Source organism: Procambarus clarkii, chromosome 28 (assembly GCF_040958095.1).
Source record: "Procambarus clarkii isolate CNS0578487 chromosome 28, FALCON_Pclarkii_2.0, whole genome shotgun sequence".
Taxonomy (NCBI): domain Eukaryota; kingdom Metazoa; phylum Arthropoda; class Malacostraca; order Decapoda; family Cambaridae; genus Procambarus; species Procambarus clarkii.
The window spans coordinates 6408026-6435605 of NC_091177.1; the positions used below are offsets into that span (position 1 = coordinate 6408026).

The following is a 27580-nucleotide window of genomic DNA, read 5'->3' on the forward strand; positions in this document are numbered from 1 at the left end:
TCCTTCAAGAGATTGAGCCTGCTCTTCCCTCCAAAATTACGTCTTCACAATTATATAAAAAGACTATGGAAGAAATGTCCAACAACGACAACAACACCAGCACCAGCAAGGCTTGCAAGGGTGAGCAGAAACGTATGCAGCCCGCCACCTGTTCGGACCCAAATCACCAAACTACCCGTTGATCGCTACGGCTCCGCTGATTGGTCGCCGGTCTGGCTGCACCTGCACTCGCCCCCCAATACTACCCGATGTCTGGGGTCGCCCCAACATCAGTCTTCAGAATGTTCCGTGCTTTCGTAGCCAGCACACCTCCCAGCTAGACTCTAGAGTGTACTGAGAGAGGTGGTGGCTTTAAGCCAATATTCCAGCACCTCCCACTTACTGTTGTATTGCACTTCTTGTTATTTTGCCTTAACGTAACTTTTCATTTTGTCATTTAAGAATTCTTATTATTTTGATTCATTGATTTTATTATAAGAATTTGTTTGTGCATTTTATTCATGTTTTGATTTATTAACGTAATTAAAATTTCATTGTTAAAGTTTTACTTGTGTTTTGTGTGTCTTCTCCTTACCTTACCACAGACGAAGTTCCAGTTTTTCTATTTTTTTTTATAACTATGTGACGAGGCCATACCCCTAGTCTTAAACAGCCGAACACCAACGCGTTACCGTCACAAGTTATATGGGGGCCTGTCCTAGGAGCCTCACTCAGGTACTGGTGCCAAGTGGTAATTTATGGTAAGCGTATTTAACTTTGTTAACGTAGCTTTACTATTTTTCATTCAATTTCATTTTTTATAAGGTGCGGTGTATTGTGCATTACGAGAGTAACATATAGTGAAGGTGAGACAACTTTGGATTACGTGGTGACTGTAGGCCGCAGTCATACTCTTAATTGGTCATCTCTCCCTCCTTGTTATTACTCGTATTTACCATCTATGTCCCTTGAATATTTCTCATTCTGACAGATCATCATATTGGTACCCTGGTACTGTGGTCTGCCCCGGGTCAAGAGTACCCAATCTTCTGCAATCTGACTGTAGGAGGACAAAGAGGGCCATAGTTCCTCTAGCTCGAACTTTAGTTGCTGAATTGGGACCTCAGCAGCAGTTCTCGTCACCAGTTGACACCTCGCACCCCTACACGTCAGTCAGAGATGATGATACATACAACGGTAGGGAATTAGCTTATTTTTTCAGAGCACAAAAGTTCGCTAATTCTGTAAGTATCATATTAAATTCAGTGGGAAAAACTTGCTTTATGTCCTATAGAGACTTGGCAAGGTATGCCTACATCCTTGGACTACCAATTTTACTTTTGAAGCATTTAACTGTTTCATTTGTTTTCGAAACTTTGTTTCATTTGTTAGTAGGATTTTCTTGCCCTTATTCTCTTACATGAGTACCGGGTACAAGATTTCCTGCGCCCTTGATTTAATTTAATCATTTAATATCTTTCACTTAACGTTAATTGTTAAAGATCACACAGGATAGGTGCCAGTTGCCACGTTGTCCTGTTTCTGACATTTCATTATTGAACATTCGTGTACCTTTATTTGCTAATTTCACCATGTTTCGTCTCCAAACTTTCCGTGCAAATCCAGCAGGTGAAATAGGGACTTTGAGTCGTGCCAAGAGGACTGAACTACAAACTCTTGCACATGAGTATCAACTAGAAGTTCCCTACCAAGCCAACAAAAATGACCTACACAACCTGTTGCTGGATTACTATTTAGAGCAAGGTAAGATAGACTCTGAAACTCATGAAACTTACTATATTGCAGAGAAAACTGACTTGGCTACGATGAAACTTAAACTAGAGCTGGCCAAGATTGAACGTGAGCAGCAAAGAGAAGCAGCTGCCATACGAAGGGAAGAGCACGAACGCGAAGCTGCTTTGAGGAGAGACGAACAAGAACGTGAAGCTGCCTTGAGGAGAGACGAACAAGAACGCGAAGCTGCCTTGAGGAGAGAAGAACACGAACGCGAGGTCGCATTACTCCGTGAACGTGAAAGAGTACAGCTTGAAACCAAACAACGCGAGTTGGAAATACAACGCGAACATGACAAGCAACAAGCGACTCTGGCTCTAGAGTGTCGTCAACGCGAAATCTCCTTGGAAACTTCACACTTCACCCAACGCCAGCAAGCTACTGCCAATCTTCCCGTCAGTTTTAATATATCACATGCAAGTAAGTTAATGCCATCCTTTGTAGAAGCAGAAGTTGATGTTTTTTTTACCACCTTTGAAACCCTTGCTAATCAACTCAGTTGGCCTGTCAACCAATGGGCCACACTTCTCAGAGTCCATCTTACAGGTAGAGCTGCAGTCACACTCAGTACTTTGGCGTCTGAGAATGACTACTACACTCTGAAACAAGCAGTGTTAGACGCCTACCTACTCTCTACTGAAAGTTATAGAAGGAAATTCCGTGACCACCTGAAGGCAAGTACCACTACCTTCCTCGAGTTTGCTAACACGAAACGGAGGTATTTCATGAAATGGCTGGAAGCAGCACATGTCTCTACTTTTACAGAACTCGTCAACCTGATGCTTGTTGAAGAATTCTTGAGACGTGTGCCGCCTCCTGTCCGCCTCTACTTAGCAGATAAAGAAGAAACCGACTACCTGAAGTGTGCTAAGTCGGCTGACACTTACAGCCTCATCCACCGGCTGACACCTGAACCATCCTCCAGTAAGAAGTCGTGGTACAGTTACGAGAAGGTGAGCCCCGATCAAGCTGGTTCACAACTGTACTGCAAGTATTGTAGACTCTATGGACATACCATAGACAAGTGTGGTAAGTCTCAATACAAGGGAACCACTGACCAACAACGACCCAAACCAACTCCTCCTAAGTCCGGTAAGCCTGTGATGAATGTTGGTGTTGATGTTAATGATCTTTCTCTTTTCAGTAACCACCTGTATACTGGAACTGTCTCTGCCAACGGTTCAAATCCGGAGGGACGTTTCAAATTGAAGATCTTGAGGGACACAGCGGCTCTACAATCGATCATCTTGAAGTCGGCTGTGCCCAACATAGTCTACACCGGGGAAACGGTCTTCATCACTGACCTCACTGCTACTACTCCATACCCTCTCGCCAGAGTCCACCTGGATTGTCCCTACGTGAACGGGGAAGTCCAAGTCGCCGTCAGGGAAAAGCCTTTTCCCATGCCTGGAGTGCAACTTCTCCTAGGCAACGACTTGGCAGAAGACCTGCAACCAACCAACCTGATCGTCATGGACAAACCCCAGGTGTGTAACTCTGTGCCAAGTAACCCTATTCTTGAGTATGTTCCAGCAGAGGTTCAAGAGAGTGATGATGTTTCTCCTCCGGTTCTCGTGACCACCCGTGCACAAGCCGCACGTCCACAGCCAGCTGACTCTACTGCTACCGCTGTCCCTCAAGACCCTCAGAAACTACCCCCGCATCTGACCAAGTTGGAGTTCCGTAAGTTGCAGAGGGAAGATCTTACTTTAACACCATTGTTTTTCCAGGCTGAGACTCAACCCGACAGTATTCCTGGGTTCTTCCTAGAGAACGACTTGCTCTACCGCCGATATAGACCCAGTAAACTGAAGGAGGAGGACGATTGGGCCAACACCGAACAACTTGTGATTCCCACCAGCCTGCGGCCCACTATTCTACACCTGGCCCACGGATCATTCTCCCACTACGGCTTCAACAAGACTTACCATGGGATTCGTCAAGACTACTACTGGCCAGGTATGGTAAATAACGTCAAACAGTACGTAAACCAGTGTCATACATGTCAGATGGCAGGCAAACCGAACGTCTCCATTCCCAGAGCACCACTGATTCCCATACAGGTGCCTGCGGAACCTTTCCACAGACTCATAATAGACTGTGTTGGTCCTTTACCTCGGACCAGTTCAGGTAACGCCTACATCCTAACCATCCTGTGTCCTACCACCAGATTTCCCATAGCAGTTCCAGTGAAGAACATCACGGCTGCTACGGTTATCAAACATCTACTGAAGATCTTCACTCAATACGGATTTCCCAGGGAGATTCAAAGTGACTGTGGCACCAACTTCACCAGTGATCTCTTCAAAAGAACACTGGAGGAGTTCAACATCAAACAGGTATTGTCCAGCCCCTATCATCCTGCTTCACAGGGTTCTCTTGAACGTAGTCATCAGACCATCAAAGCACTCTTGAAAAAGTTTTGTAGTGAAACCTCAAAGGATTGGGATAAGCAGATTGACCTAATAATGTGTATTTTCAGAAGTCTCCCCAATGAGTCCCTAGGAGTATCTCCTTATGAGATGCTCTACGGCCGTAAGTGCCGTACTCCCCTTAAGGCTTTCAAAGACTCTCTCAGAGATGCCACCTTCAGTGAGCATCAGAATGTGCCCCAGTTTCTTCAAAACCTTCAGCACATTCTAGAGAGAGTCCACCGCTTTGCCCATGATAATCTATTGAAAGCCCAGGTGAGAATGAAGACTCATTACGACCAGACCAGCAAAGTAAGAAAATTCAAGCCGGGAGACTTCGTCCTTGCTTATTTCCCTATCCCAGGTTCACCTTTACAAAACAGATTTTCAGGACCCTACTGCGTCAAAGAGTGCAGGAATAATAATAATTATGTGATAGAGACTCCAGATAGGCGGCGGAAGACCCAGCTGTGCCACGTCAACCTCCTGAAGCAATATAATGGTACTCCTCCCACTGTCTTGACTAATTATTCCACATTCACAGAACCCTACATCCACAGTGAGACCTTCCCAGCTTCTCCTCCCGAAAGCACTGACAAGGAGTCAGCGCTTTCTAATTCCGAAATCCTTAATGATCTTCCCAAATACTTTCAGGATAATCATAGTGCACCTCTCGTCAAGATCTTCAGAGAACATCAAGAGTTGTTCAGAGATGATCCCCAAGAGTGTAATGTTACCCAGCACGACATCCAACTGCTCCCCGACACCCGGCCGATTCGTCAACCCTTCTACCGAATCAGCCCGAGCAAGAAGGAAGTCATGCGTGCTGAGGTGCAATACCTCTTGGATCATGGACTGGCTACACCTTGTGAGTCCCCCTGGGCCTCACCTTGTATCTTGGTGCCCAAACCCCAAGGTAAGGTGCGGTTGTGCACTGACTATCGAAAACTGAACTCTGTCACTGTCAAGGATGCTTACCCCTTGCCAAGGATAGATGACATCCTTGATGCCATTGGTAGTGCCCAGTACTTGTCCCAAGTGGACTTGCTTAAGGGGTACTATCAAGTGTGTCTAACGGAGCGCGCTAAAGAAATATCTGCCTTCATCACTCCTTTTGGACTTTTCAGATATGAACGCCTTCCTTTCGGACTATGTAATGCCCCGGCCACCTTTCAAAGAGCTGTCAACCGTGTCATCCAGGGCTTGGATAACACATACGCCTACCTGGACGATATCGTCGTAGCCTCCAACTCCTGGAGTGAACATCTGCTCCAGCTGCGACGTCTGTTCTCCAAGCTCCTGACAGCCGGCCTCACCATCAACCTGGGCAAGTCCACTTTCGCGAAAGGTAAAGTGCGTTATCTGGGTCATGTTATTGGGAGTGGCAGCATAGCTCCGTTAGACTCACACACTCAAGCCATCCTACAGTATCCACAGCCTACCACCAGGAAGCAGCTCCTGCGCTTCCTTGGTCTTGCCTCTTACTACCGTAGGTTTGTGAGGAATTTCAGTACAGTCGCCACACCTCTAATTCTATTAACCAGTCCCAAGCAACGGTATAATTGGACCATGCAGCAAACCGTTGCTTTTGAACAACTCAAATTCCTCCTCTGTTCTAACCCCATTCTCGCCTCTCCAGATATCACCAAGCCTTTCGTCCTTCATGTCGACGCCAGTGGTACCGGCGTTGGTGGTGTCCTGATGCAACTACGAGGCGAGGAGGTTCTACCTGTCAGCTACTACAGCTACAAACTGAAACCACACCAGAGGAACTACAGCACTATTGAAAAGGAGCTACTATCCATCGTCCTGAACCTCCAACACTTCGCTCCGTACCTACAAGGCGCCAGGTCTACCACCATCTTCTCAGACCACAACCCTCTCCGCTTCCTACATCAAGCCCAATTCACCAACCAGCGTCTTCTACGATGGGCTCTGTATTTACAAGACTTCAACCTGGAGATCCGCTATATCAAGGGTTCTGACAACACCATAGCCGATGCCCTCTCCAGAGTTTATGAAGTAGAAGCGACACCATCCATTACTCCACCAAATAACGACGTACTTCTTCCAGAACCGCAGGCTTCGGGGGAGAGTTGTGACGATAATCTCCTTCAAGAGATTGAGCCTGCTCTTCCCTCCAAAATTACGTCTTCACAATTATATAAAAAGACTATGGAAGAAATGTCCAACAACGACAACAACACCAGCACCAGCAAGGCTTGCAAGGGTGAGCAGAAACGTATGCAGCCCGCCACCTGTTCGGACCCAAATCACCAAACTACCCGTTGATCGCTACGGCTCCGCTGATTGGTCGCCGGTCTGGCTGCACCTGCACTCGCCCCCCAATACTACCCGATGTCTGGGGTCGCCCCAACATCAGTCTTCAGAATGTTCCGTGCTTTCGTAGCCAGCACACCTCCCAGCTAGACTCTAGAGTGTACTGAGAGAGGTGGTGGCTTTAAGCCAATATTCCAGCACCTCCCACTTACTGTTGTATTGCACTTCTTGTTATTTTGCCTTAACGTAACTTTTCATTTTGTCATTTAAGAATTCTTATTATTTTGATTCATTGATTTTATTATAAGAATTTGTTTGTGCATTATTTTCATGTTTGATTTATTTAACGTAATTAAAATTTCATTGTTAAAGTTTACTTGTGTTTTGTGTGTCTTCTCCTTACCTTACCACAGACGAAGTTCCAGTTTTTCTATTTTTTTTTATAACTATGTGACGAGGCCATACCCCTAGCCTTAAACAGCCGAACACCAACGCGTTACCGTCACAATATATATATATATATATATATATATATATATATATATATATATATATATATATATGTCACAAACACACATTCACAGGACGCAGCCCGTAGCAGCTGTTTAACTCCCAAGTATCTATTTACTGCTTGGTGAAGTGGTGCGTCAGTTGAGAGAAACTCTGCCCATTTGTTTTTACCTCGGTCAGGGAATTGAATCTAGTGCCTTAGAACTATGACTCCCGAGCGCTGTCCGTTCGGCCGTGAGGACCTGTGTGCGTGTGCGTGATAGGGAGAGTGCGCTCGACTGCTCTTAAGGCTGTAATTTTACATGTGTAAATTCACACACGTGATTGCAAGCACCCATGTATGCGTTCGTGTGCACCTTCCGATGCTTGGTTGCATGTATTAGGTTCCAGTGTACTGGAATGTTTATAAGTATATGGCTTGTGGGAGGGGGCGCTGTAGAGGAGGGGGGGATAGGATGAGGGAACAGAGAGGGAGGGGAGGGAACAGGAGGGTGTTTGAAGTGATAGGGAGGTGGGGAGGTGGGGGGGGGGAACAGGGCTCCAATGCATGCAAGCCTCCAAGATGACCTGAGGCAATCTCTTCATGATGCAAGTTTCAGTCTAGCTGTTGCAACAGGTGCGTCTACAACCTGGTGGTTTAGTTCATTCAGTCTTCCCACTGCTCTTACTCTAAACACTTGCTTGGTCACATCTTATTGACTCATCTGTGTCAAGCTTTCATCCAATGCCCTAATGTTTCATTGGTATTAATTGTATACTTTACTCTTTCCACATTGTCTATCCTCCAAAGTATTGTGTGTCTCTATCATGTTTGCTCTCTGTCCTCTTTTTTAGTGACGTTAAGCACATCTCTCTGTCTTTCTATTAATCCCAACATCATTCGTTTTGGGGTGATTCTCTTTGCGAACCTCTGTATCATTTATGTTTCCTTGTTTTGTTTTTTGGGGTTGGGGCTTGTGGACGGGGCTGCAAACCTTAGGACTGGTCTCACGTTGGTGGATCTCAGTGTTCTGAATGTCTTCATAATGAGATTTCTGAAGGCTGTTATAATTTTCACATCACTTTAAAGTATATGTTGGTGACTTTTTCCTTTATAATGTCTCCAGGGTAATAAGACATTGCGCAATGTCTATTCATAGGTCTTACCACAAACACCAAGTCACAATAACGGGCTGAAAAATGAGACACCCAACTCACACGTCTGAAAAGGAAGAAAGTGACGAGGTTTCGGACCGTCCTGGACCTTTATCAAGGTCTTTTTTCTCTAGTTGTTTCAGAAAGCTGGTTTACCCTTCATTGTGGACCATCTGTCCTGTTCCTCTACTGTCCTTTGTTTTCATCACTCTACACTTGATGGTGTTGAAATCCAGTGGTTATTATTCAAACAGATTATGGGGGCTTATATCTAGTTTTTATTATATTTTATAAACCATCATCTGTCTCACCAGTCCTCTGTCTTCTGTCTGTTAGGTATTCTCTTACCCATTTCAAGTTTTGTTCTGTTACTCCTGCATGCTTCTCGAGTCTATAAAGTAGTCGTTTATGCGAAACTATGTCAACAGGATTTCGGAGTCCCTCCCAAGAAAATATGCAGTCTGACCATCCTTGCCGTTCTGTGTTAGTGCCTTAGGATTGTTATAGAGACTTACGTAGGCTCGTGAGGCAAGGGTTTTTCTTTCCTGAGATCGTGGTTAAGCTTGCTTATGAACGTAATCTTTTCTTAATGTTCTTCTAATCTCTCCCTTACTTTTCTTTTAAAGCACTTTGTAAGGGATGCTTGTTTGCGACGCTGGTTCGTGAAGTGGCTCCTCCATCCTGTCCCCTTTTCTTGAGTGGGTGTGTTTGTGTACGGGGTTGAGCTTCGGGTCTTTGGTTCCGCCTCTCGGCTGTCGATCTAGTGGTGTACTTGATTGACAGTACAATCAACTGTGTGTGCGTGTGCGTGTGTGCGTGTGTGTGTGTGTGTGTGTGTGTGTGTGTGTGTGTGTGTGTGTGTGTGTGTGTGTGTGTGTGTGTGTGTGCGTGTGCGTGTGTGCGTGCGTGCGCGCGCGCGAGGGCATGCTCACTCAAATAGTTGTTCATGTAAGGGTTGAGTTTCAGCTCACGAGGCTCTCCTCTCGACCTCAACCCACTGGTATAATGCATAATTGTACGTAATAACGATTAATGTTTAAGAAAACAAAACAAAAAAAATCAAATACAGCAATAATAATAATCAGTGTACCAGTGTTAATAACAATAAAAAACAGCAATAATAATAATAATGATAAATAAATAATAACTAATAAATAATAATAATAATAATAATTCCATTCTCTGTTTCTTTCAGTGTTTCTGGCACATTTAATCGTTTTCTACGTTTATTAGTAAGAAATTGCATCAAATTGCTGGTTACTCTGAATATTATTTTGTAATTGTTTACTAGCAATAATAAGCGCAATAAATAGATGAGTTTCTGGGGCCAGGCTTCAGATGAACAGCTGTTGGGTGAGAGTTCTTAGCTCCCAGTGTCACTGAGAACGTCATTTATATCCGTAGAGTATCATCTCTTGTCTAAGATTTATGAAAAATTAGAGAGAGAGAGAGAGAGAGAGAGAGAGAGAGAGAGAGAGAGAGAGAGAGAGAGAGAGAGAGAGAGAGTATAAGAATAGCAATAAAGGAGGGTTGGGGGGTTGATGGGGGAGTGGAAGGCTGTACCTCAGTTTCCATGAGACTTGGTGGAAGAGTGTTGTTGGCAGTGACCTCAACCCTCGTGACCTCCACCTCCGTGACCTCCACCTCCGTGACCTCATCCGGGGACCTCCACGCCCTCTCGACACTCCCTGAGGTGTTTCCGGATGCCTGAGAAGGAAGACAGGTGTAAATGCTGATTAAGTCATCGTTTTGACAGAGTGATTTAATTTATTTTAATCTATAAATTGAAGAAACGTTCGTATTGAGTAGTGTTGTATATGCATGCGTGAGTTGTACTGCGCGGGGTTGAGTTTAACCTCCTGGGTCCCGCCTTCCAACTTGTAATCACTCAACTTTCTGTTCGCTGGCCAATCTTGTATATGCAGCTGATGATATTCTTCAGTTGTGGGCTGTGACAAGTTCGGTGAGATGTAAACCTCAAAATCTTTTCCTATGTGAGATTACAGGGAAGTTTCACTCCAATACCGTATCCAGTTTCATTACTTTGCACTTGCTTGAGTTTAAATCTATCAGCCACTTGCTGGACAGTTCTGTCATCGTATTCCTGTCATCCTGTAAATTCTCACAGCCTTTTATCGTATTTATCCTGCTCGTAATTTTTTGCTTCATCAGCTGACAATGAGTGTGCTATGTACTCACCTAATTGTGCAAGCATCAGGGTCGAGGATCTACTCGACCCTAATGCTTGCAAATCTTTTGACTGTGTTGGTCGAAGGACTTACGACCATTAGTAGTGCAATACAGTGACTCTTTTTCACTAATTTTATAATAATATTTACATTTAAAACTGTGTACCATATTGGTTGCGACATTTCCTCATCAAGTCCATTTCACTCATTGAAGAATTTTAGACTAAAAAAAGTTCCGGCATCTCTGTGATTTCTCTGTTTCCAGTTTCCAATTATGTCTCCTCGTTTTACTGTTCCTATCTTTAAATATTTCCTCTATATCTACTGTGTTAATTCCCAGCAGATAAATTATGGGTCGCTTAAAGAATGTATACAGCGCTCGGAAGGGTTCTTTGTCCAAGTTTCTGAAGAATATCCGGACAGTTGCCAGAATGGTGACTGCCTCGTTATGTCTGCTCCAAAGTCTTTCTCCTTTTCAGAAGTTTAAAGTTGCCTTCCCTTCATCCTGTACTGTATTTAGTGGCTTTCTTGTTCTGATTACTATCCCCATACGCCCTTGTATTTGACATGGTTAAAGTCTAGTAGTCATTTTTCAGGCTATGTCTCGAGGTTGTCTATAGTTCATCCAGCCCGTCCTCCAAACAAAGATCCAAAAGTGATTCCATGCACCCGCCAAACCCCCTGTTTATGAATGAAAAGCGGTTTACACACGACTCACAACTGCTGACGTTCGAACATATCCGGAACAAGTGCTTCACTGACGAATTTTGTTCGAATCACAACGCTGTAAATGCTTCACCCACGTACTACAAATACAAATAACCGCCAACAGAACCTAAACACCTAACCTAACCTAACCTATACCTATATATGCACAATATGCTAAAATATTATAATAATAATTTATACTTGAGAAAATTCCCGTTTTGAATGAACAGCATATTAAAATTTATGAATGCGTCTGTGGGGTCGACCGCTGGATGTAATGGACTTCAGTCGAGGACGGGTTGGTTCATCTTGCAGTGTTTTGCAGTACAGCTCGTCTTGTCGGTTTCAATTCGTCTTGTTATCTTAGCATCGTCAGCAAATATTAATAAAAATGCGCTTGCTTCCTCTGTTGTATCGTTCATGCATATTAGGACAAGGATGGGGGCCTAGTACTGGCTCCTAAGGTGTTCCACTCATTATTATAGGGTCCCGGTAGTACAATCGGGTTCGCCCTCGACCTACAATCGAAAATTGCTGGTTCGAATCTTGGGCGGGACAGATGTGGTTGGGTACATTTCCTATCACCTAATGGGCCCTGTTCACCTAGCAGTAAATAGACACCCAGGAGTTAGTCAGCTTGTTATGGGGTTGAATCCTGGGCGGGGTCAGTAATTCGACCTTGTGGGGTGTGTGGGGAACTTTGATATAAGCCTAACGTATATGAATACACACTGGCTTCCTGTCCCCCCCCCCTGACATAATGCATTATTATGAATTATATTATTATCTCCAGTCTGCAATCTCCTCTACTAAGACGTTTTGCCTTCTGTGTATGTTTGAGTGTATTTGTATGTATTTGTGTGTGTTTGAGTGTATTTGTGTGTATTTGTGTGTGTTTGAGTGTATTTGTGTGTGTTTGAGTGTATTTGTGTGTTTGAGTGTATATATTTGCTCAGCTCGAGAGTGACTGTTTACAAAATTTGGAATATTCATTTTTTATTTTCAAATATACATTCACACGAGGAGAAATATGAGGCGGAAAAATAATTATACCTCATTCTCCGTGAGGTTCAATGCAAGGCTGATGTTGCCTGTGGCCTCCACCTCCGTGGCCTCGTGTGGCGTCCTACAGGACCTCCCCGCACTTCCTGATGTGTTGACTGATGACAGCACCTGAGGGCAGGACACACACATGACTCCTGAATATTTTGACAATTTATAACGTGAGATCTAGTTGTGTTAATGCAGGTGTGTGTGAGTGTGTGTGTGTGTGTGTGTGTGTGTGTGTGTGTGTGTGTGTGTGTGTGTGTGTGTGTGTGTGTGTGTGTGTATGTGTGTGTGTGTGAAAATGTTTCTATAACAACATATAATGAAAGGAAAGTTGAAAAGAATAAATAATGTTTGCTAAACAAACATTATTTATTCTTTTCTAAATTACGATGAAAATATCATTATTTTGACCATTATTTAGAAAAAATACAATAAATATAAACTGGATATTTCGGTTCTCCGGCGGAACACTCCTGAGCGTTGGGCAACATAACCGGATACAGATACAATGAGGATACAGAGACATTGAGGACACATGAGGATACAGAGACATTAGCGACACATGAAGATACAGATACATTGAGGACACACATAGGAATACAGATACATTGAGGACCCATGAGGATACAGATACATTGAGGACGCATGAGGTTACATTGAGACATTGAGGACACATGAGGATACAGATACATTGATGACACATGGTAGAAAGACTGTTGGGGGATCTCCCTCTTATTTCTCTGATGGTTTGAATTCTCTGGTGCAGTCCCAAGTATCCAATTTAAAGTTGAATGGGAGTCAGATAACAAATAACACCTCAGTCAGGTACACAGTTTACAGGCAAGATTACAGACTCAGACTCACAGTTTACAGACCCACACAGGAATCTGGCTCCATTATTTTAGTAACCATTGGAATAAAAAGTATTGACTTTAGGTCTTTACCTAAGAGCATTCCATATGTGTAGCCCCTCGATGGTTAAACATTGAAATAAACAAACTCAACAGTTAACTCAACAAAGTAAGATATCTCAAATGGATTTCTTCGTGAAGCTTTGAAAATTGCTATAGTAAATTGTTATCATTTTCTTCCTCTAAGGAGCAGGAGATCGTTTACAAGAATAGCTATGTATGTGTATATCAGAAATTAGATTTTCCTATTGAAAATTTTAATTATATGAGGTCATTACTATTAGAGAAAAGACATACACTTTCTTCAATTTATTTATGAAGACAAACGTTTCGTTGAATTTAATGTATCAGTGTTAAAAGAGGGAACACAACTACCCAGCAAAAATTAGCTAAAGATCATCAATAAGAAGTTCACAGATTTATGAAATACAATATCAACTAAAAGACTAAGACAGTAAAACCTAAACAGCCACAAAGAAGTTAAAAACCGAAAATATATCTAAAGTAGAAAAATAACACGTAGAAAAGACCTGACAACACACTTCGAGAAGACAAGAATTAGTGAGTGCACAACTTCGTCGAGAATTCTGAGTTGTTCAACTCTGGGTCTCATTTGAATAGATTACATGACGTTGAGATCTTCCAAATGTTATGAATTGATATCTTCGAAATGCACCGACTTTCAAATGCTATCGACTACAGTCGATAGCATTTGGATGTGAGTGTAGTGAGTGAGAGGGGTGGCTATCAGCTCCAGTGGGATCTCTAACAGCAGGTTTGCCTAATGGGGCAAACTTGTACGGCAAGAGGTACCCACATGTTCACAGATACGGTGGTTAAGGCATCGTGAGGTATTCCCCACGTATCGAACATTAGAATTCGAACAGTTATTTAAAAGGCGCCTACCAGATCTGAGATAGACGAGTCAACGATCTCCCTGTGTCAGTAGGTCCCAATAGTATGATTATTGGTCAGCACTCTCTTCAATAAGTTTAGTTTTCATGAAGCTAGTTTCCAGTACCGGCAACACACAATCATTCCCAGAAAGATCATTTGCATATCCTCACAAGAGAATCTACAAAATTATGCTCAACATTCTTCTTGACACTTGTTGTTTAAAACATTCACGAAGTGTCTTCCAAATAACATATCTCATGTTTCTGAGGCAGTGTTTTAAGTTGACCTAAGTTGCATTTCTTTATAATGGGGATTTTAGGTGAGAGATAATTTTGAGAACACATCTCAGTGATATTGATTAGATTCACTTTTAGGGGATGATGTCCAGAAGACTTAATACATAATGAGGTGTTCAGGCATAAATATTGACTGATTAGAGGAATGCCTGCCTAAGTCTTGACATTAACGAGATTATGAAGACGGGTATAAGTAATATAGTATATATATATTTTTGTTTTCAGTGTGATCCACCAATAATGCTCTGTCCATTTTTCTGTACTAATTGTAGATGAATGTTAATTGTTGGTCAGCACAAAACAGAGCTATTTAAGAATTTAGAAGACTTTAAATTTATAAGTTCCTTTCTAATATGATAGCTTACAGTACCAAAATTAGAAAATTTTACGTAATTTTAACAATGAGTGTGAATTTAGTATTTATAAATTTCCTGAAAATCCTGTAAAATACTTTGATTGGAAAAATATTTGATTCATAGAAATTGTGCAAAAAGAAAATTTCAACATCACATTATTTGTTATCAAAACAAGGAATGAAAAGTCTGTTTAATAAAGTTTCAATTGTATTACTTAAACAGTTTAGAACTAAACTTGACCGTAACCCGTGAATGTTTACAATTAACGGGACTAGTAAAGTGACCACCACTATTAGTAATTAGTAAAGTGACCACCACTATTCAGTAATTAGTAAAGTGACCACCACTATTAGTAATTAGTAAAGTGACCATTATTATTAATAATTAGTAAAGTGACCACCAATAGTAGTAAATCATGAATCAATAAATGATATTTCCAAATTAACAACAATTTAATAAATAACTGCCAAGTTTAAATTGTTTGAATTTGAGTAAGAAACAGAGAGAGAGAGAGAGAGAGAGAGAGAGAGAGAGAGAGAGAGAGAGAGAGGAGGAGAGAGAGAGAGAGAGAGAGAGAGAGAGAGGGGGGGAGCATCAGAACGAAGTCCAAACACCTACGTCAGGTCGTATGCTGAAGGGTCTGGCGAGGTAGAAGAAAAGGTTGGCGAGTAGCAGGGTTGAGAGGAGAGTGAGTGAGACGGTCCTCCTGAGGGGCGAGGCACCCCAGCTCCAGGGCAGCCTCATCTGTAGACATACACCAGGACATACACCACCAGGGCGCACACCACCAGGGTACACACCTGACCCCATCACACACTCTCCAGGTCTGCGCTCTCCAGGTCTGCGTCCGTCTCTGGGAAAGGTACACAAGGAAAAATAGTTTTAGTGTGAGGGTATCTACGTTTTAATGCATATGTTGAGCTTATGAATACTTTTACACGCGGGACGTCTTACTTATGTATATTTTTATACATGCAGTATCAGACTTGTGTATTCTTACTTAAATCCAACATTACTCTTGGTTACTCGTTTCTACTGCTCGTCGCCTTCAAGCAGCCGCCAGGAACTACTGCTAATTATATATATATCGGTAGTTATTCAAGGTAGAACACACACACACACACACACACACACACACACACACACACACACACACACACACACACACACACACACACACACACACACACACACACACACACACACACACTAACTACAAACTAACACTTTGTAGTTTGAAAGCGTTATATGACAAAGAGTATTGGGAAGACGGGACACCACGAGCGTAGCTCTCATCCTGTAACTACACTTAGGTAATTACACACAAACAGGAAATACTGGCCACACTATTCTTCAGAGCACGTGGCTTTATCTATTAACGATGGTGCGAACAACAACTGCGTCAACCAGTTCTCGGATTTCCAAATCACGGGATCCATGACAAAGTGAGAGGAAACGCCGACCCTCCGTCAGCCCCGGAGCACGCTATAGGTCAAGGCCAACACCAAACACAAGAGATAAAACGCTACTGTTTTGAAAACAACTTAATCGGGAAGATGGGAAGAAGTTAAAGGATGGCTTGTGGAAAACTAACATTGTTGCTCTTTGACTGGGGGTCACGTGCGCTGCAGCTGTGTGCGAGGGCACTGTTTATATAGGCCCTAGACACCGCCCTGCTGTCTTGCTTCTGTGGGGGGAAGGGGCACCGCCCCAATGCTGTGCCCAAGAATCTAGGGCACACTGCACTGAGGCGTTAGTTCCTACACAATATGGAGCCCCGCACCGACGTTTGTTTAAGGTTGAGAATGTTTCGCTAATGCCCTGTCGGTATTAATTATAACTTTCCAAGCAGCTGAGGCCTGAAAATTAAGCCTGATCAGCATCTCAAAATGTGTTTTCAGTAACCAACATTTGCTTACAAGGCCAGACTTGCAGTCGCACGGTCTCAGACTGACGTGCTCAAGTACATAATAACTCGTACACTCACGGATACTGACTCGCCAAATCTAAGACACTGACTCACCAATTCATAGACTCACACTCACAAACACTGACTCCCCAACTTACAGATAAATGGACACACAAACGGTACCTGAAACAAAATTCTTCATCTGTAACAAAATCATTGGAGTTAGCAGCTCGGGCCTTGGGCCATGCCAGGCACACTGGTAATCCAATTTATTTCTGAATTGGGTATTAACTCGGTACCTTCAAATGTCTTGTGGAGTTTGGCCGGACTCAAGGTGGTATTGCTTTTAATCATATCGTGGTCCAGCGGGTAATGCTTACGTTTCTGGGAGGGGTGACCCAAGTACTCAGGTTCGATCCCACCGCCCTGCTCCAAAGATTTTCTCATAAATATATCCCGTTATTGTGATTTCATTGAGTACTTTATGTTCACCAGTGCTTCAGATTTGTGTGTATATATATTTTTTCTTCCCACTTTTAAACTAAATCATCTTCTTAACCCCACCGAGGAGCGAGACACAACAGTGTAAAGGTGTTGTGATAAGGGCAGGAGGATTTATACCTCTCTTGAAGGATTTATACCCCCCTTCCTAAATCCGTCTTCTCCCTCTTCCCTCTCCATAATCCCCCACTTCAATCCCTCCACCTCCCTAACAACCCCCTCCCTCCGTAATCACCCATCACCTCCACCCCTCCCATCAATAACCCCCCTCCCCCCTCTCTCTTTCGTAAATCCCCCCTCTCCAGGCCCCCTGGCCCCCCTTCCCCACACAAAGCCGGTCCTCCGTACATTTTGTCCCCGCTGTCAGAGGAAGCTCTTGTTTACGTCGAGTCCTTACTTTCCTGCCATATTCACCAGTGCTTTGTGCTGAGTCCCATCCTGTTGTCCTATTTCTGTGGGTGGCACCGCCCTCTTGTCCTCTTGCTGTGGGTGGCTCGGCCCTCTTGCTGTGGGTGGCACGGCCCTCTTGTCCTCTTGCTGTGGGTGGCACGGCCCTGTTTTTCTGTCGACAGCAGACGACACACCCTACAGAAATGCAGATCAGAAACTTCTGCACATCCCTGTAGCTCTTCTCGTTACAGCAGCCCCAAACTCCTGCACCACCCCTGTAGCTCTTCTCGTTACAGCGGCCCCACTGGAAACATTCTAGTTACTGGACAAAATGTCGCATGTTCTCTCTCAGCTCTAGACTGTGGACACAGGAACGGAGGTCACCATCCTGGGGGACCCCAGGGAAGTGTGTACGCAAGTGTGCTCAATATTCCCTAATACACCAAGTTTTCTGAGTGTTTGCTGAGTCAGAAAATTTGGCTTATTAGTCAGGAAGCTTGTCTTATTACTGAGAAAGTTTAGCTTATTACTCAGAGCTTACCCTCTTACTCAAAAGGCTTGGGTTATTACTCAGGGAGTTTAGGTTATTACTCAGGGAGCTTAGATTATTACTTGGGCAGTTTACCATACCCAACCATCCAAAATGGCGTCTTTCTCTGTCCCACGCCGCGTGTTGTGTAGTGTAAAGACTGGACAAGCGACCCTTTGTTGACGTGAGTCATACTTAGTCACAGGCGTCATGGTTACTCACCCCCAGGCGTCATGGTTACTCAGCCCTAGGCGTCATGGTTACTCAGCTCCAGGCGTCATGGTTACTCAGCTCAAAGGTGTCATGGTTACTCAGTCCCAGGCGTCATGGTTACTCAGCCCCAGGCGTCATGGTTACTCAGCTCCAGGCGCCATGGTTACTCAGCTCCAGGCGTCATGTTTACTCAGCTCAAAGGTGTCATGGTTACTCAGCCCCAGGCGTCATGGTTACTCACCACCAGGCGTCATGGTTACTCAGCTCAAAGGCGTCATGGTTACTCAGCTCAAAGGCGTCATGGTTACTCACCCTCAGGCGTCATGGTTACTCAGCTCCAGGCGTCATGGTTACTCAGGTCAAAGGCGTCAGGGTTACTCAGCTCCAGGCGTCATGGTTACTCAGCCCCAGGTGTCATGGTTACTCAGCTCCAGGCGTCATGGTTACTCAGGCCCAGGTGTCATGGTTACTCAGCCCCAGACGTCATGGTTACTCACCACCAGGCGTCATGGTTACTCAGCCCCAGGCGTCATGGTTACTCACCACCAGGCGTCATGGTTACTCACCACCAGGCGTCATGGTTACTCAGCACCAGGCGTCATGGTTACTCACCACCAGCCGTCATGGTTACTCACCCCCAGGCGTCATGGTTACTCAGCCCCAGGCGTCATGGTTACTCAGCCCCAGGCGTCATGGTTACTCAGCCCCAGGCGTCATGGTTACTCAGCCCCAGGCGTCATGGTTACTCACCCCCAGGCGTCATGGTTACTCAGCCCCAGGCGTCATGGTTACTCAGCCCCAGGCGTCATGGTTACTCACCCCCAGGCGTCATGGTTACTCAGCCCCAGACGTCATGGTTACTCACCACCAGGCGTCATGGTTACTCAGCCCCAGGCGTCATGGTTACTCAGCTCCAGGCGTCATGGTTGCATAGTCAGGCTGACTAATCCGAGAGCTTGGTTCCCTCTCCTCTCTCACAGTATATTTATAGTTATATTTTTTATGGTATATCACACGGTAATGGTCTGTTTACGATAAATATCTTATCTTGGGTGATATAACATCTGGCAGGTGATGCTGCTCTATTATCTTCTCTCTCAACACTATGCTCCTCTTCGCTCTTTACGGGCTCACCATAGCCCGTGCTACGTGGACATTTCGTTCTGAGTAACTAAATCTAAAACTTCATCATCTTCGCTCTTACGAGTTACGGGCTCACCATAGCCCGTGCTACTTGGAACAGTTTGTTCCTAGTAGTTGAATCTAATACTACAACAAATAACATTTTCGCTCTGCCACAGGGTGATAGGGTGGACAAAGACAAACTCTTCAGCACGGGTGGGACACGAACAAGGGGACACAGGTGGAAACTTAGTACCCAGATGAGCCACAGAGACGTTAGAATTTTTTTTTCAGTGTCAGAGTAGTTAATAAATGGAATGCTTTAGGCAGTGATGTGGTGGAGGCTGACTCCATACACAGTTTCAAATGTAGATATGATAGAGCCCAGTAGGCTCAGGAATCTGTACACCAGTTGATTGACAGTTGAGAGGCGGGACCAAAGAGCCAAAGCTCAACCCCCACAAGCGCAATTAGGTAAGTACAGGGCTCGGAGCAGTTCAGTAGTGGCACAGTCAAATCAAATGTTTATTCGGGGTAAAAGTACATGCATTCAAGATGAGTTACAAACATATTGTCGGATTTCTAGATAGAGCCAGTACACACAATGCTTACATTTAAACAGAGGTTAAATACGCACAGTGTTTTGGGCAACGGTGAATCAAAAATCAAGAATTCTTAGTTAAATCAATGTTCCTTGCTCTCATCTTCTCCATATTTTATGTTCTTCGCGGGAAGGAAAGATAATAAATGTCCTGCCCGAAACGCTTTGCGTAATAGTGGCTTTAGGCATTGTATGTACTAGCTCTTATCTATAAAGCCAACAAACTTTGTAAAATCTCTTTATGTATGTACCTTTGCCTAAATAAAAATTATTATTATTATTATTATTATAACTCTCCAAAAGTTAAATTTTCAGATTTTTATGTCCCGATGCTCAGAGATGCGTTCCTTATTTTTGTTTGTGATCAGGTGTATATCTGACGGGAGAGTGTGTACTCTCTGACGGGGGTTGAGCTTCAGCTCTTTGCTCCCACCTCTTGACTGTCTGTCAACTAGTTTGCTGGGTCCTGAACCGATAGGGTTCTGTCATACCTAAATTTGAAACTGGATATGGAATCTGTCTCCACCACAACACTTCCCAGTAGATTTGTTGCGAGAAACATCCGATTCGAATTTGTTTTCCACGTAAGAGCCTGGTTGACCAGACCACAAGTCAGGCTGCCTGGCCAGAGACCGGGCCGATGGGACGTTGATCCAGGGAAGATAAGGACAAAATATATAAGATAAGTAGTAGTAGGCATCCAGCAGTCTCAGGAGGCTATGGAGTTGCGCTCTGGTTGTCGGTCTGGAGTGGCCTCACCAGGGCGCAAAGCCAGGGTAGGTTGATTCAGGGGAGAAGCTGTTACCCATGCAGCAGGTCCCCCTTCTCCACGGCGCTGAATCTGGGAGAATCTGTAACCCCTCTTTATTGAAGATGGTGGTTGTGATGATACCAGTGTAGATACTGCTATGGTAACTATCACTATTGATACCACCACTTCTATATTTCCTCACGAATTACTGCTACTAATAGTGTTACTACTACTTCTTCTGTCACAACTCATACTAAGTTACTGCTCTTGTCGAGGATCTATCTTGAGGTTATCTTGAGATAATCTCGGGGCTTAGCGTCCCCGCGGCCCGGTCCTCGACCAGGACCGCGGGGACGGTCGAGGACTGTTACACACCCCCAGGAAGCAACTCATAGCAGCTGTCTAACTCACAGGTACCTATTTACTGCTAGGTGAACAGGGTGAACATCAGGGTGAAAGAAACTTTGCTCATTTGTTTCCGCCTCCGCCGGGGATGGAACCCGGAATCTTAGGACTACGAATACCGAGCGCTGTCCACTCAGCCGTCAGGCCCCCCTAGTGTTCACTCAAGGTCAGTGCTATTTTCCTGCTTAAAACTCTTTATGTTATAGATAAGAGTAATTTTATCTACACGAAATCGTTGTCAATGTGAAACTCAAATATTTGTTTTATATGACTCAGGAAGCGTACAGGAAATAGGTAAATGTGTTGGGTCAAAATGACTATTAGAAGTTCCTGCTATACTCTCCCTTTTCTCCCCACGGGACACCTAAATGGGTGAATACACTCACTAATGCGATAATTCGTGCTGTTCTCCCACAGAGAATGGATGTATTATATATATGAATATATATATATATATATATATATATATATATATATATATATATATATATATATATATATATATGTTGTACCTAATAGCCAGAACGCACTTCTCAGCCTACTATGCAAGGCCCGATTTGCCTAATAAGCCAAGTTTTCCTGAATTAATATATTTTTTCTAATTTTTTTCTTATGAAATGATAAAGCTACCCATTTCATTATGTATGAGGTCAATTTTTTTTATTAGAGTTAAACTTAACGTAGATATATGACCGAACCTAACCAACCCTACCTAACCTAACCTAACTTATCTCTATCGGTTAGGTTAGGTTAGGTAGCAGAAAAAGTTAGGTTAGGTTAGGTTAGGTAGGTTAGGTAGTCGAAAAAACATTAATTCATGAAAACTTGGCTTATTAGGCAAATTGGGCCATGCATAGTTGGCTGAGAAGTGCGTTCTGGCTATTAGGTACGACATATATATGTGTGTGTGTGTGCGCGCGCACAAAAGTTTAGTCATCCAAATCATATGTGAATTGAAAGTGGTTCCACCGTTTTCAGGGCATCTGGAAGCTTATTTCCCTGGTTTGACCTTTTTTAAATTATTTTCTTTAGATTCCTTATAATAGTTACTGGCCTTGTGTGTTGAGCAGTTTGCAGCCGACATACAGCGAGGGCTGAGTTTTGATGTGGTGCTTCACAGAACTTCACTTCCTGGTGTGTCCCTCAGTCAACAACTGCTCCTAAGGGAACTGTGTGTATTATCCTGAGTCCGTTGTCTCTCTCGGTACTGTCTCCAATGTTTCTAAAGGCTTTTGAGGCTTGTTCGTTAGGCGTTACTGGAGTCTTTCTTCGTGGGTGCTACTGCAGAAGGCTTGGAAATGTTCTTCACTGGAGGCTTTGGAAGCTTCATTGTTAAGCTTTATTTGAGGTTTTGAAAGCTTATTCGTTGGGCGATACAAGAGGCTCTGAAAGCTTCTTCGTTAGGCGTTACCAGAGTCTTTGGAAGATTCATCGTTGCGCGTTGGTGAAGGCTTTGAAGGCCTCTTCGTTTGGGGTTACTGGAGGCTTTGGAAGCTTAATCGCTGGGCACTACAGGAATCTTTGCAAACTTCTTCGTTGTTCGCATGAAGGTCTTTGAAGATTTCAAAACAATAAAACAGAATAGCTATTCTTTAACCTCACGGTAAACACAAGGAACAGCTTACTGCAAGCTTTTCTTTGACACACGCGCTATGACTAAATAAAATTGTAGTCCTTTTGTATACCTACTGATGGTCAGCGCATCGACAGTACTTACTGCGTGGAAGGTGAGTAACAGGGTCCTAGGTAAACCTAATATGTTTCCTAAATACGGTCTATTGACTTAAATTGGTTCAACGATGGCCTCGCTTCTGGCAGGGTTTGCGTTCGATACCCGATAGTCCAAGAGACTGGTGTCGTTCCTTCATTCTGGCCTCATATTTCAGGTTCCTTCACCCTTAGTCTGTCCTCATGTCCCACCTCTTAGTCATACCTCATATGCCAACTTAGCACTTTCTCCTCATTATAGCCCTTACCTCTTCCTCACACTCATTGGGATTTGTAGGCGCGTGTCTTATCCACACTCACCTAAAACGCCTCACATTCAAGCTATCTCATTTGGGTGCGCGGGACTCCCTCATATATATATATATGTCGTACCTAGTAGCCAGAACGCACTTCTCAGCCTACTATGCAAGGCCCAATTTGCCTAATAAGCCAAGTTTTCATGAATTAATTGTTTTTCGACAACCTAACCTACCTAACCTAACTTTTTCGGCTACCTAACCTAACCTAACCTATAAAGATAGGTTAGGTTAGGTTAGGTAGGGTTGGTTAGGTTCGGTCATATATCTACGTTAATTTTAACTCCAATAAAAAAAAATTGACCGCATACATAATGAAATGGGTAGCTTTATCATTTCATAAGAAAAAAATTAGAGAAAATATATTAATTCAGGAAAACTTGGCTTATTAGGCAAATCGGGCCTTGCATAGTAGGCTGAGAAGTGCGTTCTGGCTACTAGGTACGACATATATATATATATATATATATATATATATATATATATATATATATATATATATATATATATATATATATATATATATATATATATATATAATATATTATACATGTCATTGAACACAACAACATTGTTATTTATTAAGTTTCTATTCTAGGCAAATATCTTCTACCATCTAGAGGGTGAAGAAACACTAGATCACTTAATCTTTACATTTGTATTCGACGTTTCGCCAGCATTGTGACATCTTCAGGAGTACATTCTGTTCAAATGACACAGGTATATTGAGCTTACAAGGTTGATGTTTTCGATCCAGTTACTAAGAACAAAAAGTTCCAAGCAGCACGGGCTATGGTGAGCCCGTAGTGGACTTACTTACCTGGCACAGGAGCGGGGTTGCATGTGTTTAGTAAGTAAGGGACTTGTAAAAGGCTTACAAGATTGTTGTTGTTGTTTTAGATTTAGCTACTCAGAACGAAATGTCCACGTAGCACAGGCTATAGTGAGCCCGTAATTGAGTTCGGTTGTTCGCGATAACCTGGTTACTCTGATATTTGGGTCAAAGTTTTAAATGGAGATGGGGTTTCCTCCTTTTTCCCCTGTTTCTATTTTAGTCTTGTTTTAATAACATTATCTTGGTGGCGGATGTAGGTGCAGTATGTTCATTAGTGAGTCCCATTCCTCAATGGCTTTTTTAATCATTGTAGTCGCTGTGGAATGTGCATCTAATGCAGCTGCTGTCGTTGGATTAATGTTGAGTTTGATGCGCAGGGCTTCAGTAGCTTCACATTCCAGTAAGTAGTGCAATAGTGGCGCCTCTGCATTCTGTTCCACAGATATGACACTCTTTAACTATTGGGTTTATTACCTCCCAGCAGCACTTGTAACCAAGTCTGAGTCTGTGTATGGCTACTGCAATGTCTCTGGATATCTTTTTGTCAGGCTTGAAAGAGTAGCACCCAGTGGCTTGTTCGTACCATATCGCACTGGATCTTCCTTCCGCTACTTTGGCCCTGCGGCGACTTTTGATAGTTGGGAGTATTTTTTTCTTGATTTGCTCCTTAATCTGTGACAGGCTTACAAGGTTGTTGCTTACAAGTAGACATCTAGACATTTATAAGTGTGGGTACACCTAGCCCTATGATTCACCTAATCTCCTTAATAGTAGAGAGCGGTGAAGGATAGGGTGAGGTGATTGTTGCCTGACTCCGGCTTCTAACTGTCCGCCAGGTCTTACATCTTCCCTCTGGGTCAATGGAGGACCATCGAACAGTTATATGCTCGAAGTCGAATTCATCTGGATGTTGATTACTGGTGTCAGCTCCCGGATGATCACAGCCTCAGGCGTACAAAGCCTCCTACAATCGTCGGCGCGTGTCTTTATTGTCGTATCTTTCACTGTGTCTTGGTGATTCTGGATGGTATTGGGGTTGATGTTGTTTAATACCTTCCTCTTGCAAATGAAGTGTAAGACGTTTACACAATGTATTCGTGGTATGTCCAATGTAGCATATATTATGTATATGCTACATACATGCTATGTACTTTGGGGGACCTGCTGCCTGGGTAACAGCTTCTACCCCGAATCAACCTACCCTGGCTTTGCGCCCTGGTGAGACCACTCCAGACCAGGCCGACACCAGAGTGCAACTCCATCGTCTCCTGAGACTGATGGATGCCTACTACTATGTAGCTTATGACAGGACGAATCCTTGTGTTTTCACTGGAAGGTTTACAATTCCTGTCAATTATATCTCGTATCACCTTCGCATCATTCTTATATGCCCGAGTAAATGTATTTTTATAATATACTATAATGTCTATTATAAATTATAAATTGGTATTAATTTATAATTTATTATATAAATTATATATTAATCATTTTTAATTTATATATAAATTATAAACTAATAATACCAGTAGGGAACAGTGGAGGAGGCACTGACCAATTAAACAGTGGGGGAGGCACTGACCATCTAACTGTGACGAGGCAATTAAGTTTTTGTCCCTTCTCTTACTTAATTCCCGGCGTCCAATTTTTCCGCCTCCCATCCCATCCCTCCTGTTTTCCCTTCCTCTTCCTCCCATCCATTCCCTTCCACCCTCCCTTCCTCCCCATCCATTTCCCACCCCCCCTCCATTCATTCCCCTCCCTCCCATTCATTCCCTTTCCACCTTGCCCTCGTGGAAGCGTTGCCATTGGCATTCGTTATCATTATGGATGCTCGATTGATATCAAAGTAGTTGACTCGAGCTTGTTATGCTGTGACTGTAAATTGCTTATATTAAGTTATCGTTAAATCTACGCTCTGTACGACTGAGGTTAATTAAAGCTTATATATGTATTGCGCTTGTAAGATTATATTAGGAAATACGTGTATCTTACATTATTTCACTAACATTCACAACACATAACTCACAAGCGCTTGAGAACGTACGCTCAATACACAAGTTAGAAACACTTCAGAATGCACACACACACAACACGTAATTTACAAACACTTTAGAATGCACACTTAACACGTAATTTACAAACACTTCAGAATGTACACACAAAACAGGTAATTTACAAACACTTTAGAATGCACACACACACACCACGTAATTTATAAACACTTCAGAATGCACACTTAGACCAAGTAATTTACAATCACTTCAGAATGCACACACAACACGTAATTTACAAACACTTTAGAATGCACACTTAACACGTAATTTACAAACACTTCAGAATGTACACACAAAACAGGTAATTTACAAACACTTTAGAATGCACACACACACACCACGTAATTTATAAACACTTCAGAATGCACACTTAGACCAAGTAATTTACAATCACTTCAGAATGCACACACAAAACAGGTAATTTACAAACACTTCAGAATGCACACACAAAACAGGTAATTTACAAACACTTCAGAATGCACACACAAAACAGGTAATTTACAAACACTTCAGAATGCACACATGACTTACAAACACACGAGAAAGTAAACATCACAAAGCACTCAAGCCCTCGAGGGCATACACGATTCACAAGCAAATGAGTACATACACAAAACACACACAAGCACACACACACACACACAATACAAAATATACCAACACCTTGGAGCTCTCACAACTCAAAATAAATATACACACCTTAACACCTGGATTACAAGTGACCCATCACTAAGTTTGGTGATGAGTAACAGATGAATCGTCCTCTCTAGCGTGATGGAAGTTGAGGGAGAGGGGGGGGGAAGTGAGAGAGTGAGGGAGTGAGTGAGTGAGGGAGATAGAGCGAGCAAGCGGGGTACCCTCTCTCCACCACAGCGCCACAAGACACACTGACTCCGCCACTTCACTCTCTCCTAGTGGTACAATCACCAGAGGAGGAGGGGAGGAGCGTTGGAGATTTGCCTTCTGTGTGTGTGAGTGCGCGCGCGCACGTGTGTACTATGGTGTATGTATGAATGTATGGATTACATACACCCACGTGCATGTATTCATGCATTTGAGTAGCTATACATGTGCGCGCGCGACATGAGGACTCCAGCATATACTATACCCCATGAATGCTCCTCTCCCCCCTCTCTCTCCCTCACCAACCCTCCCACCTCCCGTTTTCTTTAACTTGTACCACAACACTACAAACAAATGCAGTAACGAGCAATACCTGTGTACACTCGCCAGAATCCTATACAAAATTTTGCTATAGGGTGGAGGAAATAAGACATTCCGTGCGTCACTTTCTCTTCGCCAAGCACAGAGGCCGTGACCTATGTTGGGCCATGTTTTGTGAGGCGACTATACGACAGCCGCTGTACCGTAAGGACCTGTCTCCAGGAGCTTCTCCTCGCGCTGTGTGCCTGGCCCGGCCTCCCTGGCCTCCCTGGCCTCCCCGGCCTCCCTGGCCTCCCTGGCCTGCCCGGCTTCCCTGGCCTCCCTGACTTCCCTGGCCTCCCCGGCTTCCCTGGCCTCCCTGGCCTCCCTGGCCTCCCTGGCCTGGGAGGATCTACAGCCTGACGTCACACACCTCAGACGCGCCATATTAGAAATACGTCTTTTTATCTCTCATTTTCGTTAGGTTGGGATCGGTTAGGATAGGTTAGATTAGGATAGGATAGGTTAGATTAGGATAGGATAGGTTAGGTTAGATTAGGATAGGATAGGTTAGGTTAGAATAGGATA

At 43.5% G+C, this 27580-nt stretch overlaps 1 protein-coding gene across 2 annotated transcripts in view; it reads right to left on the reverse strand.

Annotated features, from left to right (window-relative positions):
* The window catches only part of LOC123755051 (carbohydrate sulfotransferase 10), a 43182-nt gene extending 16412 nt beyond the window's left edge, over positions 1-26770 (reverse strand). The window contains exons 1-4 of one of the 2 annotated variants that reach the window (XM_045737511.2): positions 26549-26770; positions 15134-15368; positions 12059-12178; positions 9672-9815 (exon numbers count right to left, since the gene is read on the reverse strand). In XM_045737511.2, coding sequence (XP_045593467.2) covers positions 9672-9815; positions 12059-12178; positions 15134-15325 — 456 coding nt within the window. In that variant the 5' untranslated portion in view covers positions 15326-15368; positions 26549-26770. The remainder of the gene's footprint in view (positions 1-9671; positions 9816-12058; positions 12179-15133; positions 15369-26548) is intronic. The other variant, XM_045737510.2, reaches the window with a different exon arrangement.
* Positions 26771-27580: the final 810 nt, after the last annotated feature.